The sequence below is a fragment of the Ursus americanus genome, chromosome 9, assembly GCF_024610735.1.
Source record: "Ursus americanus isolate L20-20 chromosome 9, mUrsAme1.1.p, whole genome shotgun sequence".
Classification (NCBI taxonomy): Eukaryota; Metazoa; Chordata; class Mammalia; order Carnivora; family Ursidae; genus Ursus; species Ursus americanus.
In genome coordinates, this window is record NC_142135.1 from 42,897,980 (window position 1) to 42,910,939 (window position 12,960).

General features: G+C 39.6%; 1 protein-coding gene across 1 annotated transcript in view; it reads right to left on the reverse strand.

Annotated features, from left to right (window-relative positions):
• The window catches only part of SLC26A7 (solute carrier family 26 member 7), a 111,608-nt gene that overhangs the window by 3,878 nt on the left and 94,770 nt on the right, over positions 1–12,960 (reverse strand). The window contains exons 16-18 of the mRNA XM_045805987.2: positions 4,964–5,064; positions 419–473; positions 233–336 (exon numbers count right to left, since the gene is read on the reverse strand). Coding sequence (XP_045661943.1) covers positions 233–336; positions 419–473; positions 4,964–5,064 — 260 coding nt within the window. The remainder of the gene's footprint in view (positions 1–232; positions 337–418; positions 474–4,963; positions 5,065–12,960) is intronic.

The window sequence follows — 12,960 nt, forward strand, 5'->3', positions numbered from 1 at the left end:
CTCTAAGCCGTGGTATCGCGAGAAGACCCAAATTATTAAGCAATGTTCACAACTGATCCAAGTAAGGAATGGAAGCATTCCTGTACTGTAGCAGAGGACTCTGGGAGGGGGAAAATTGTAGTTGATTTCAAATACCAGTGAGGTAATACGCTAATACAAAAAAAATGCAAAGCCCTTGATTCTACATTCTAATTTTTCTTATAACTCCTGCATGCCAACTTGCATGGCTCACCTTATTTGAATAGATGTTACTTAGTGCAGCAGATACTGAGTCAAAAGAAACTGGTTTCTCTGAGTCTGGGTTTCCACAGTACTTCATTGCTTTTATCAAGGAAGCTACAAGAAAACACAAGTAATGTAAGGCTAGCTGGAGCGGCAGAAGGGTCACGTTCAATGTTGGCCAGGAGTCCTCCCTTACCTGCGCAATGCGCCAATGATACATCCACACTCCTGCTCCTACAGTCATTGTAAACCTGGAGGAATGAAAATAGCATACCCGTAATTAATTCAGGAGAGCAGGCAGGAAAGAAAAAGTTGGGCTTAAGAAAGGAGCATTACTAAGTTAAAACAACAAAAAGCCAATGTTTACGATATCACACCAGCAGAGGGAGGTATTGGTACACAGTCGAGCGCACCCTGGCAAACTTGTAAAAGACTGCCTCAGCCAACCATTAATGCAGCAGGAGGGTATTTACCTTTCCTGCAACTAAGTCTGGCTGCTTATATGCTCGTTTAATAAATGAAATTTCATTTAATGGAAGTTAAAACACCACAATTCCTTCCCTGTAAGAATGATAGAAAGCTGTTCTCAAACTTCTTTTACTGGAAGTCAAGGATCCATTTATAAAAGTGATGAAAACTGCCGACCTACTGCTTAGTTTAATATTTTACGACAAGTTGTGCCTATTCATGGACTCTCAAAGCCCATCCATGGATGGTAAGCTGAGAACTAAAATAATCGAAGCCCAGTTTGATTGTCCAACTTCCATTCTTAAAGGTCCATCAAGATGAGAGATCCTAACTAACGTGCTTGGCGTATTTTAGAGTCTTGCCTCATTCACGTCCTAATAAACACCACAGAGGAACAACTTATTGAAGGCTCGGATTTTAAATTCACCCAGAAAAAAGTCAACCCATGAAACTCAGTGAAAATAAATTGAGAAGTTTTAGCAACCGTAGGACGGATTTGGTTATGTAATAGAGAAATATCTTACATATAAAATATAGAAAGCATTTACAACACATTCTCAGAGTATGCACGATAAATTCAAAATTTTTCCCTTATGTTGTTTCTGAGTAAGCAGTTATACGTTAGAAGAACTGCAGAATAATGGGAGATGTGCCACTCTGAGCAGGAATAAACAAGCAAACAAACGAACAATACACGGACTGAAACTCTGCCAAGGTAAACGGCTCCTGTTTTTATAAAGTTAAAAGGATTAATTCAAGGTGACTGGTCAGTGTTTGACTTTTTCTCAAGCTCAAAACATTGCTACAGGTGGTTTATTGATGTTGATAAACCTAATCTCCAGTTCACTGACCTTCCCAGTGTCCTAAGCAGAAGAATAAATAGAAATCATTCCATTTCCTTCAACCTATAACTCATGGGGGAATATTCCCAGCACCACAGTGACTACGGAAATAATCCAGGAATGTTAGGAAGCAAGAAGACAAGCAGGACTCAAGAGACTCTGTGGTTCTTTACTCTGGACCCTCTTTCAGGGGCTGAAACTAAACAATAATATCAATCACAATGATATTTGCATTTTAAGAAATGACATTTGCAAAATGAAAACAAATAACAAAAGCTAGAATTGTTGAGTTTTTACTAACTTCTAGAAACTTTGTTCTGTCAAAGCTTCACCATTTGATGAAGTGGGTATGTCTACTTTAAGCTTACAGAAAAGCAAATATGTAAGCCCACATCATGGAACTAGTTATGTGGCTAATATTAGGACCCGGGATTTATCTATCTTTAAAGCCAGTGTTCTTAACATACATCATAATTTACTGTAACCATGATGAAATAAACCAAATAGTAACAAGGAAACTGAAAAGGGCAAACTGACACAAAACTGCTGGTGTCCTACATACAGATAGGAAACATCAGGCCAAGAGCAAATGTTCTGTTTTGCTAATCTAAAAACAAAATGCATCGGTTGATTTATCCCATAATTCCATTGTGTAGTATTTTTTTTTTTAAGATTTTATTTATTTATTTGACAGAGAGAGAGACAGCCAGCAAGAGAAGGAACACAAGCAGGGGGAGTGGGAGAGGAAGAAGCAGGCTCCCAGGGGAGCAGGGAGCCGGATGAGGGGCTCGATCCCAGGACTCTGGGATCACACCCTGAGCCGAAGGCAGACGCTTAATGACTGAGCCGCCCAGGCACCCCATTGTGTAGTATTTTAAAACTGTGAAGATGAATGAAAAAAACAAAAACCAAAAAAACCTCTTTCTCGACATGCCTAGTACCTGAATTATTTGGATTCCTTTGAATTTTCAACTTTAGATCCTAAGCTTGGTGGGAATAGGTAACCATGTCCTCCTATTTACTAACTCTAATCCTGATCTGCAGTATCTAGAGAGAGGGACATTTGAGCAAATTCAAAATAAATTTAAAATACAATTACACAAAAGCTGTACATCCTGGTCTTTCCCAGTAAAGAAACAATCCTAAATCTAGTGTTTCTCAGAATATGATCCTGGACCACTTGCCTCAGAATCACCTGCGGTAAAGATTCCTGGACCAAAACTAGGACCCTGAAGAGTGCATTGTCGATGAGCACCCCAGGTGAGCCTTCCTTCGGCACATCCCCTGAAGACCCTGGTGACGCAGAGGAAATAGAAAGGCCGAACACAAGGAGCCCTCCAGTCAAGAACTATCTGTCTACAGTCCAGATTTGGATGCAAGAAAACATGACATACTCAGGTTGAACTATGCCAAATTGTGCAAAGTTTTTATAGTGAACAACAAGAAAACAAAAGCATATTATATGGAAAAAAGGGGTCACATACCAAAAATAGCCACTAGATTTAAGTCTAGGATATCTAAAACAACCGTTTTTGCATAATTTGCTTTCTAAATATCAGCTCCTACTAAAACAAAATCATCCCCTCGCTTTTACGAGGTGAATAAACGGCGATCCAGGAGGGTGAATGATTTCCCCCACGCCTCACACCTCATCCGTTCTAGTGGGGCAGCACTGGAACGACACCCACTAGTGTCACACACTAAGCATTCTCCTCCCCATCTTCTTACCCTTATCTTCATAGGAAAGCGATACTGAAGTTGACCTTTGCACTGTGTTTCTTGTTTTTGTTTTTGTTTTTACTTTTGCACTTTCTTGAATTTGGAAGTTCGGACATTTCAAATTTATATTTATAAATGAGTAGAGGCACAGTTATGCAACAGCACAGAAAACAACCAACACGCATAATGTGAAACCTTCTAGAAACTACTGATCTTAACTCTTTAAAATTCTATTTCCAATTTCTGCATCTCGCCCTAATGAGTAACTAACACAACACTCTCCCATCCTCCATGAATAAGTAGACAACCGAACACAAATATATGAACAACTGTTTTCAGTGGGAAGAAGGAGCACAGGACTGAACTCCCTGAGAGGAAGAAGACAGATGAGACGAGCTCTCTACGAGCTCAGCTGCCGGCACAAAGCAGCTTCTGGGCCAGAGCGTGATGGGTGCCTGAGTAAAATGCAAGAGCTTCACTGAGCTGAGCAGACGGAAGTAGAGTTCTGGAAGGATTAGGCGGGTGAAATCTGTGGGGAAGAGAAATGGAAAAGAGAGAGATAAGCAGAGAAAGAGCCCCAGAAATTTTCACAGGATTTTTAAGTTTTTGGCAGAATACAAAGCTACCCATGGGGGAGACTATGAGGCGAGGGTAGAGAACCCCCGGGGGGCAGACACCCAGAGACAGGCAAGCTGAGCTCCATGCAGCAGAAGCTGGTGCAGGACAAAGGACAGTTGAAAAACAGATGTTGCTCCATCCTCAAGACCCTTGCCCAACAAATTTGAGACACTAAGGGAGAGAGCAAATGAAGAAAGGAGGTAACTTCCCTGTTGACACAGTATTTACTAAAAAAAAAAAAAAAAAAAAAAAAAGGGACACCTGGGTGGCTCAGTCAGTTAAGCGTCTGCCCTTGGCTCAGGTCATGATCCCAGAGTCCTGGGATTGAGTCCTGCATCGGGCTCATTGCCCAGCTAGGAGTCTGCTTCCCCCTCTGCCTGCCACTCCCCCTGCTCATGCTCTCTCTCTCTCTGACAAATAAATAAACAAAATCTTTAAAAAGTAAGTGGAGGAAAAAAATTCCAGAAGTGTCTGAGTTTTCCTTGAATTGGAAAAATTAGGTGTTTGTCTTTCTGTGGAAACGTCCTGTGAGCCATGTTCATTTTAAGGAAATAAGCAGTTTTATTTTTTGCACACCAGGACCATGGAGACACCACGAAGATTATGGGGTAGAGAAGTAAGCACCACCATCAGATAGAATGGAGAAAAGCCCCTGCACTGGGGACTGCCTGAGAGGTCAGATATGGTATCTGGTGAGACTACACCCATCCATGAGGGCAAGAGAAAACATCCTGCCATCACCAGGGCCACTTTCTCATGGAGGGGACTTTTCTTTCTAGAAGCCTGTGAGCTGACTGCCCAGCAGGCACTATGCTCACTACATCTCAACCCTGTGTTCTGTTCTCTCTGACTACCTGATGTGACTACCCCCACCGCGCCCCCACACATACACACACCAGAAGCTTGACAGGATCTCCTGAAGACAACTCTATGGCAGTGGGAAGGGTCAAGTTCTATGTCCTTTGGGGAGAATGGGTGAGACGAGTATTGAAACAAGGGGCATCAAGACCCCAGGGCTGAGAGAGTAGCTGGTGAAAACCCCTGCTACTACAGAAAAGGGAAAGAATCAGTCCAAACACAAGCTATGCAAATACCTCAACAAGCATGGAGACTCCAGAATAGTCAAAAAAAGTCACTCCACTGCAATCCAGGATTAAAAAGCACTTCTCATTTGGGCATGGCTGGGAAGCTTCCTCTGCAGGAGAAACAGACTCGAGTTAGGGAGATTCTTAGAAATTTCTGCTGCTGACTGTGTTGAATGTGGAAAGGTAACAGTGGCCTCCCGTGTAAGAAGACTGATTCCAAACACTTCCATTTTTATATTTTTCACTTAATTACAGATTACTTCTGAACTCTTTAACTTTTAATTATTCAGACATGATTTCAGGTAATTATGACAGAACTCAGAGAGGAAGATGGGATGGGTTAATTACGTCTCATTTCACAGGGAGACAGACTGAAACTCAGCAATCATTTTAAAGGATTTTGAAAGAATAGTGGCAAGTCTGTGCCAAAGACAGGCTAGAATCGAGACCTCCAGGCATTCTGAATAGCACTCTTTCCACACAATCACATCATTTGCTTCATGGGAATGCCCAGAGGTAGAGCCCTGCTTTGTGGTGTCTGAGCTTATATAGTTTGGCGGTCACATTTTAAGGAAAAGATTCATTGCAGGGGCTTGTCTATTGGCCTTGGAAGGGATCTGTGTGAGAGACTCTAAAAACTAAGCTTTATTTGGTTCACAGTAAATCTGCCTCTGAATGTACCCAAGGGGGAAACATTTACTCAGGACATCATGGATCATGACCTCTTATTTGCTGATGTCTTCATGGCCACAGTTCCCTCAAGTGAAATGACTTCTTTCTAAAGAATGACAGGCCATGTCCGAAGTCCCTCTAAGGAGTGATATGGCTCTCAGAACAGACCATGTAAGGTAAGATTCCTCCACTGTTAATAGGCAAAATCTGTCATATAAACTCCAAATCATTAATGATTATGAAATTCTCTGAAGAAATAAATTCTTAACTGGAATAGTGTAGATATTTAAAATACCCATGATTTTCCTCTATAATGGCTACAAAAATGTGGGAATATCGTTGTTTCTCAGTTAGCACCGGAGGGAAGTGTAAGGGAAATTATGTATTTTTTAAACCTGCTGCTTAAAGGTAAAAAGAAGTGGAAAATACAGAATACATACTGAACATTTAGTTATAGCAGTAACTGTTAGCACAAAGAGAACTGCTACAGAGTAATTTTAATGTATTTGAAAAATGGTATTCAAGTAGAGCATTTGCTTCCAAATTTCACCTTTTGATCTATATTTACATTTATCATTTGAAATAATAACTATAGAGCAGGTACGCCTTCAGGGAATATTTTTGAACATAGTTGCTCAACCCTAGTTCCAACTTCGAGGTTTCAACATTGTAGCAGGGGATACAAATGTAAGCAAAATACTACCCCTTTCTTCGAGGAGCTCATCCTTGAATGCCAAGAATAGCACTGGTATGTACATGACATGATAAATGAAGACGAACGGGAATTTACAAGGAGAAGTCTCTGGAGTGATCACTCAAGGCTTCGTGCAAACGTAGACTCGTAGGATGTGTATGATTCCAAAAAGTAGAAATGATGCACTGTGAGTATGCCATACAGACAGCTGTAATTGAACACTAAGGATAGTTTGAGATTCCAAGCTCCTCCTTCTCCCAGTCAGCCAGCATATACTGAGGACCTACTGTGTGCCAGGCACTCCAGGGGTGCCTTCTGTTTTCCTGCTTCTCTCATAGAAAGGAGGGCTAAGAAGTAAGTGTAGGTTCAGGCTATGCTTCCATTAGCCTAAAACAGCAAATTAGAACTTTAAACGAAATTGAAGGTAATAACTTAGCTCATCCATGGACTGCTCAGTAGTAATCATTATCATTCGCCATTTGCTTAATTAAACATAGGACCTACCTCTACTAATGCTCTTATTTATATCCTCAGATATAACGTGCCCTGCTTGTTATCAGAGATAGTAAGGGATTTCCTGTAAGAGCACAGGAAAAAGAAAAATACATATCTGAAGCAAAGGTAAATAGTGGCATGTTGATTGACATTTATTCCTTCTATCTCCTAGTCCCATAAATAGACACACACACACACGCATATGTTGGCACTATAATAACTGGTGTACATATAGTGTTATTTCATTTTGCTCAGAGTTACAGAGACAGAATTACTAGATTAATATTAAAAGAGTTGCTAAGACATTTGGCTCATTATTTGATCCATGACATGTATTTCCTTGAATATTTTTTAAGATTCATAAGCACACTTTTATCCAATTTGAACATTTTACTGAATTTCCAGAGGATAAAAATTTCCTTCTAACAATTAAATTATCAGATAAGCTTTCTTCCAAATGTTCGATAATTCAGATATACAAATATAAAATATATACACTAGATGAGATATTTTCTTACGAAGGTAGATATGAAAAGTTTTAGTAAGACTAATGTTTGCAATGTACCGTGGAATTCAATATTTAAATGGTTCCTATGCAGATACTTTTGAGTATATCTGTCTTAGAAAATAAAATTTATGTGGGGCGCCTGAGTGGCTCAGTCGTTAAGCGTCTGCCTTCGGCTCAGGGCGTGATCCCAGAGCTCTGGGATTGAGCCCCACTTCTGGCTCTTCCGCTGGGAGCCTGCTTCTTTCTCTCCCACTCCCCCTGCTTGTGTTCCCTCTCTCGCTGGCTGTCTCGCTCTCTGTTAAATAAATAAATAAAATCTTAAAAGAAAAAAAAAGCCTCTGGCCAGGCCAAAAAAAAAAAAAAAAAAATTATGTGATTTCCTTAAAGGCTGTAGTGGGGCGGAGCCAGCTCATACCAGCTCCTTTGACATCTCTTCAATATGTCAATGTGTACCTATCTCCTCAATTCCATGATTAGGGACAGCATGTTGGTAGTTTGGAATCAGTCATGGTAGAAATATTTACACCATGGAAATGGGCAAATACTACACATCAGTACTTTTCCACTAACTTACCTCATTGCCCCCTGTTCCAAGAGTTGCTTGTTAAAGATTTACTAGCGCATCACTGTTTAAAGGTAGAGATTCTTGTTAAATTAAGAAATACAATCAATAATTTTTAAAAAACCCAATGGCTTTGACTAAATACATTTCTTAAACCACTGCCATCTTTAGCAAGAAATCTTAAAACGACAATGACACAATTTGATATCAAAATTTCGATAGCCCATTTTCCATCCATTTATACAGCACCATTCTTAACAAATGCCATACATCTTTTACAAAATAGTATATATTTCAAAATAAGCTACAATTTAAATTCTTAGTTCAAAAAATTCTGTTGAAAAAATATCATTAATATTTAATCCCAAAAATTAAAAATTAAAAAAAATGAATTTTTCTGAGATTTTTAAGACTCATTCTTTACTAGAAAACTTAATTGTCGTTGGTACTCTCTACAAAGAGGCTTGAAAAAAGTAATTATAATCGGAAAAAATATTAGCAATCATTGTATTGAGAAATGTCCAAAAAATGTCAATGCCTTGCTTTTCCTGAAAGAAGCCACATAAATCATAATCTATAACTATTACTACATGGCATGAGTTCTATCATCCACATTCCTTAGCCAGACAGACATGGCTAATCAATCACGGTACTTTTTCCACTGAGTTCAAAGATCTTAGAATTTTTATCAACTCACTGCTTCAGAAGGCCACTAGCTAGTTCACAAGAAACATACCTGTCAATCTGATCTCAATACTACTGTGAAAAAACAATCTATTTAGATATTTAGAGGGACTGAGTATTGGATCTAAATGACCAGAAAATGGTGGTAAAAGGTACAGAAAATTCTTTAAGAAACAAGTATTTCTTCTTCCCTAACCTATCACACTTACTTCACTTGTAAATTGCACCTGTCATTCTCTATATTTTCCTATAGTTATTTCATAATTTAAGTGGTGATAGGCTGTTAAGTATAAAAATGTTTGCGTTTTATCAATAGCAGTACAAAAATTTTCCTTCTATTGTCTCAATATGCTTGCTTTGTCTTTCATTTTTATACCCAGTTTCCTCTTTCCTTTCATCAAAATAGGGCATATTTTCAGGCCATTCAAAATGAAACAAAATAAAATAAGAGAATTGTGCCATGTAGTTGTAGATAATAATTTAAGTAAGCTATTTTAAGAGAAGCAATTCATGATGCCTCTTCCAAATAAAAAAGACATCTTAAGTGGTAAAGTTACCAATTCACTCAAATGAAAATTTAAATACAATGGACACTTCTGAAATCTTTCCACAAATAAGTGATGTTTTCTTTTACACAGCACCCTCTCAGTTCTGCCATTGTACTGATTTTATGGCTATAACCTTGTGTTCTAAGCTTCTAAGTAAATCAACCGGTGCAATAAAAATCACATCATCGTAGAAAAGAGTAAAGTGAATTCACAGCTAATATCCTGCCTTAAGCAAAATGAGGTAAGCTTGGAGCATGTGCAAAGGAGACAACTAATCTATACCCATGTGGGATGTGGTAAATGATGGGCTTTATCTACAAAAAACAACATTTCAGAAAGAAATTAACCATCAGGTGTGGGTGGGCAATTAACTCCAGACTGTGGAAGCCAGCTCTTTCCTGTAGAATATTCATTAACTCCTTTAATTAAAAAGTATTCATAGTTGCATAATTTAGGAGTGCTTTTCATATACTTCAAAAGGTTCTTGACAGTCTGTGAGTCACCCATAATTTTTTAGGAGAAGGAATTTTCTGTTGATATCAATTAACTATTGAGAAGCAGATTTACATCTCTAATTTCTCAAGAAAACAAGGAACTATGAAATATGTAAAAAAACCACAACATTCTCTTTGGAAAACATGTGCACATATTATCAAGCATCTCATTTGTTCATTCATTCATTCAAGCAGTCAGTCAATACAGACATAGTTGGGGCTCTGAGTGCTGTCCTAAGTAAGGCAAGTAGAATGGTAAACAAGAGAGATGATGTTCTCTGCCCTCATTGGACTCACAACCAAGCCAGCAAATCAGCTGATTGAACTAGTAATTTGAAATATTCTGAAGGCTGGAAAAATTAGGCACAAAGTGCTAAGGAGATATAGGAATGACCTGGTGTGGGGGACAGAATAATGGCCCCCAAAGATGTCCACATCTTAATGCCCAGACCGTAAATAGGTTGTATTATGGCAAAAAGAATTCTGTGGATTTAAGTTAAGGACCTTAACATAGAGATGTTATCTTAGATTATCCAGGGGGTCCCATGTAATCACAAGGGTCCTTATGACAGGAAGGTGGGAGGGTGGGAATCAGAGAAGATGTGGTGGTGGACGAAGGGGTCAAAGAGAAATTTGATGATGCCCCCACGAAGCTGGTTTGAAGGAGGAAGGGGCCAGGAGTCAAAGAATGCAGATGGCTTCTAGAAGTTGGGAAGAGAAAGGAAATAAATGGACTTTCCTCTAGAGCCTCCAGAAGAATATAACCCTGCCAAAACTTTGATTTTCTCCTGTTGGATTCATTTCAGCCTTTGTCCTCTAAAGATAATATATGTGTGTTGTTTTAAGCCACTAAGCCTGTGGTAATTTGTTACAGCAGCAATAGGAAACCAATATAGCTGGGTTGCTGGTTTGGGGAATGGGGAGTGGAGGTGACTGCAGGGAACTTGTTTTAGACAAGTTTTAGGATCTGTGATAGCAGAAATCACGCCTGCTTTCTTCAGCCTTGAACACGTAGCCCCTGTCATGGTGCCCAGGACTTAGTAGATGTTCAGTAAATACAAGAAACATTTGCTGAGGGAACAGGACATGAAACAATTAATGCAGGAAAGAAGAGAAGAACAGAACATGTGAGCGGAGATCTGGAGGATAAGTAGAAGTTAAGCAGGTGAGAAGGAAGTGAAGGTACAGCTGGCAAACCAGAACCCTAAGAGAGACATGCACAGGAGTGCCTCTTGGGAATGGCATAACGTGACTACAATGTCTTGGGGACACAAACCTCCACATGATAATGGAAGATTTCTTCACATTTGAGTAATTTTTGTTTTCATTCAGATAAATATGATGACTGTGATCTTATCATTTATATAGCTTGTTTCACATATTTTGATTATCAATCATGTGCTCAACTATAAATCTTCCCCTTCTGTGAAAATTATTATGGGGGGATGGATTTTTTTATTCTCTTCTCTGTTTCCTATTCCCTTACTCAGCTATGTCTCCCTTTGATTTAGTTACTTGCAGATCTCTTTGGTGTTCCCCCCAAACCCGCTGGATGTCTCTTGTATGACCTCCCAGCATCTTATATTCACCATCCTCCAAAGTAAACTTATCTTCCCTTTTCCTTCCCCCCATGTTCCACGTCATCCCAGTATGAGAAGTTCAAAGCTTCAGAATCATTTTTTGTTGTGCCCTCTCCCCTCCTCCAACACCCAAACAGAGCCAGCTGTGTTCATGACATGTTGAAATCTCTTTCAAGTTCATCCTCTCCCTCCATTTTCTTAGCCTTGTGACCAAAGTAGAGGGATTCACAGTGCTTGTCTCCCTGCAGACTGCTTTCAGACCAGGCTCTCCTGTCCCAGCTCTGAGTATCCCTTCCTATGCCTGCCCACCTGCAACAGGGACCTGAGTCCTGCCTCTGTTCCTAACTAACTGCATGATTCAGAGCAAGTTAGTCATCCCCTATGGGCCCCATCTTCTTCATCAGTAAAATGAAGAGTATCCTATCACCTGTTTGAAAATGGAAGTATAGTATTTACTTAATACCTATTTCAGAGTTATCAAGAAGAATGTCTTTTGAAAACTGTCAAGTGCTGTACAAATATCATCTATCATTATAATTTTCACTCAGTGACCAAGTGTTCATTGGACAATGAAGGATAATGTGGTGAAAATTCAAAATGTATTTCTTGCCTTAAAAATCTAATTAGAAGGAAAATTTGCAGAAAAAGAACCACCCTATAACCATATAAGACATTATGTGACTGAGTGAAGCATGTGGTATCTCTGCTTTTCTATTACTATGATCTCCATTTCACAGCTGAAGATACTGAATTTCAGGCTGTGCTGACAGCATGTTCCCCTGCATGGGTCTGGTTGACTTCTTTTTCTGCCTAATGGGATTGCCAGGCAGTGTGTCCTTCAATTTACTTTACTTCTCTATGAAATCTTGAAGACAGTATAAGGTTTGGATTGGCAGATCGAGGAGATGGTTCTATTTGGGAGAATTCAAATAAAGGCTCAGAGCCAGGGATGACTGACTTAGATACAGGGACCATGAACTGACTTATCTGACTTGGATAGAGGACTGGTATGATGTGGAATAAAAGGGAAAGCAGTTCAAGAAGAGAAGGAAGGGCTTTGCTGAGGAGGAGGGGGCACTTGATCTACAGAAAGGAAACTTTATGATGAATCGTAAGACAGATTTTAAAGTACAGGTGATTTAAGATTAATCTGTCATTACATCACAAAACAGAGTACAACCAGGATGGCAATTACATCTCACCTTGCATGTCAACACCCACCATCTGCAGTAGCTTCCTGCAGCCCCCGGCTGAGAAGATTCTCAGGCGACCCTGGCTCGTAGGAGGAAGTGCCTTGATCTGCTAGTTCTGTCTGAAGTGAGCATAGGACACTGGATATTTCTCTATCCATGGATTAGAACCAAGAATGTCTCATAGCAGAAAAAAAAAAAGGACTAATTCATTTTGCACACGATTAAAGACAGACTCAGTCACGGAAGTGAAAATATAAAGGTAATAAGACCAAGAGTTATAGGTTTTAGTAATTAAATGGGAGGAAAAAAATCAAGAACATGAACAGTAAACACATCCTTAGCATTTAAAGTTCAGGGAGGGGAGAGGAAGATGGTGTTTCTGAACAAGAAGGAGAGATGGGAGGACCCAGGGCTGTCAAAAGAGGGAGAGGAGGAGGATACTGGAAGAAACATTCTTTCTACTAGTTCTAGTAGAAGAGGATTAACTACTGAGCCAGACAGAAGGGACCCAGCAAAGGTGATGGTGCCCATCAGTCACTGCTCTGTGAAAAGGGGGCCTGGTCTAGTGAGGCAGAA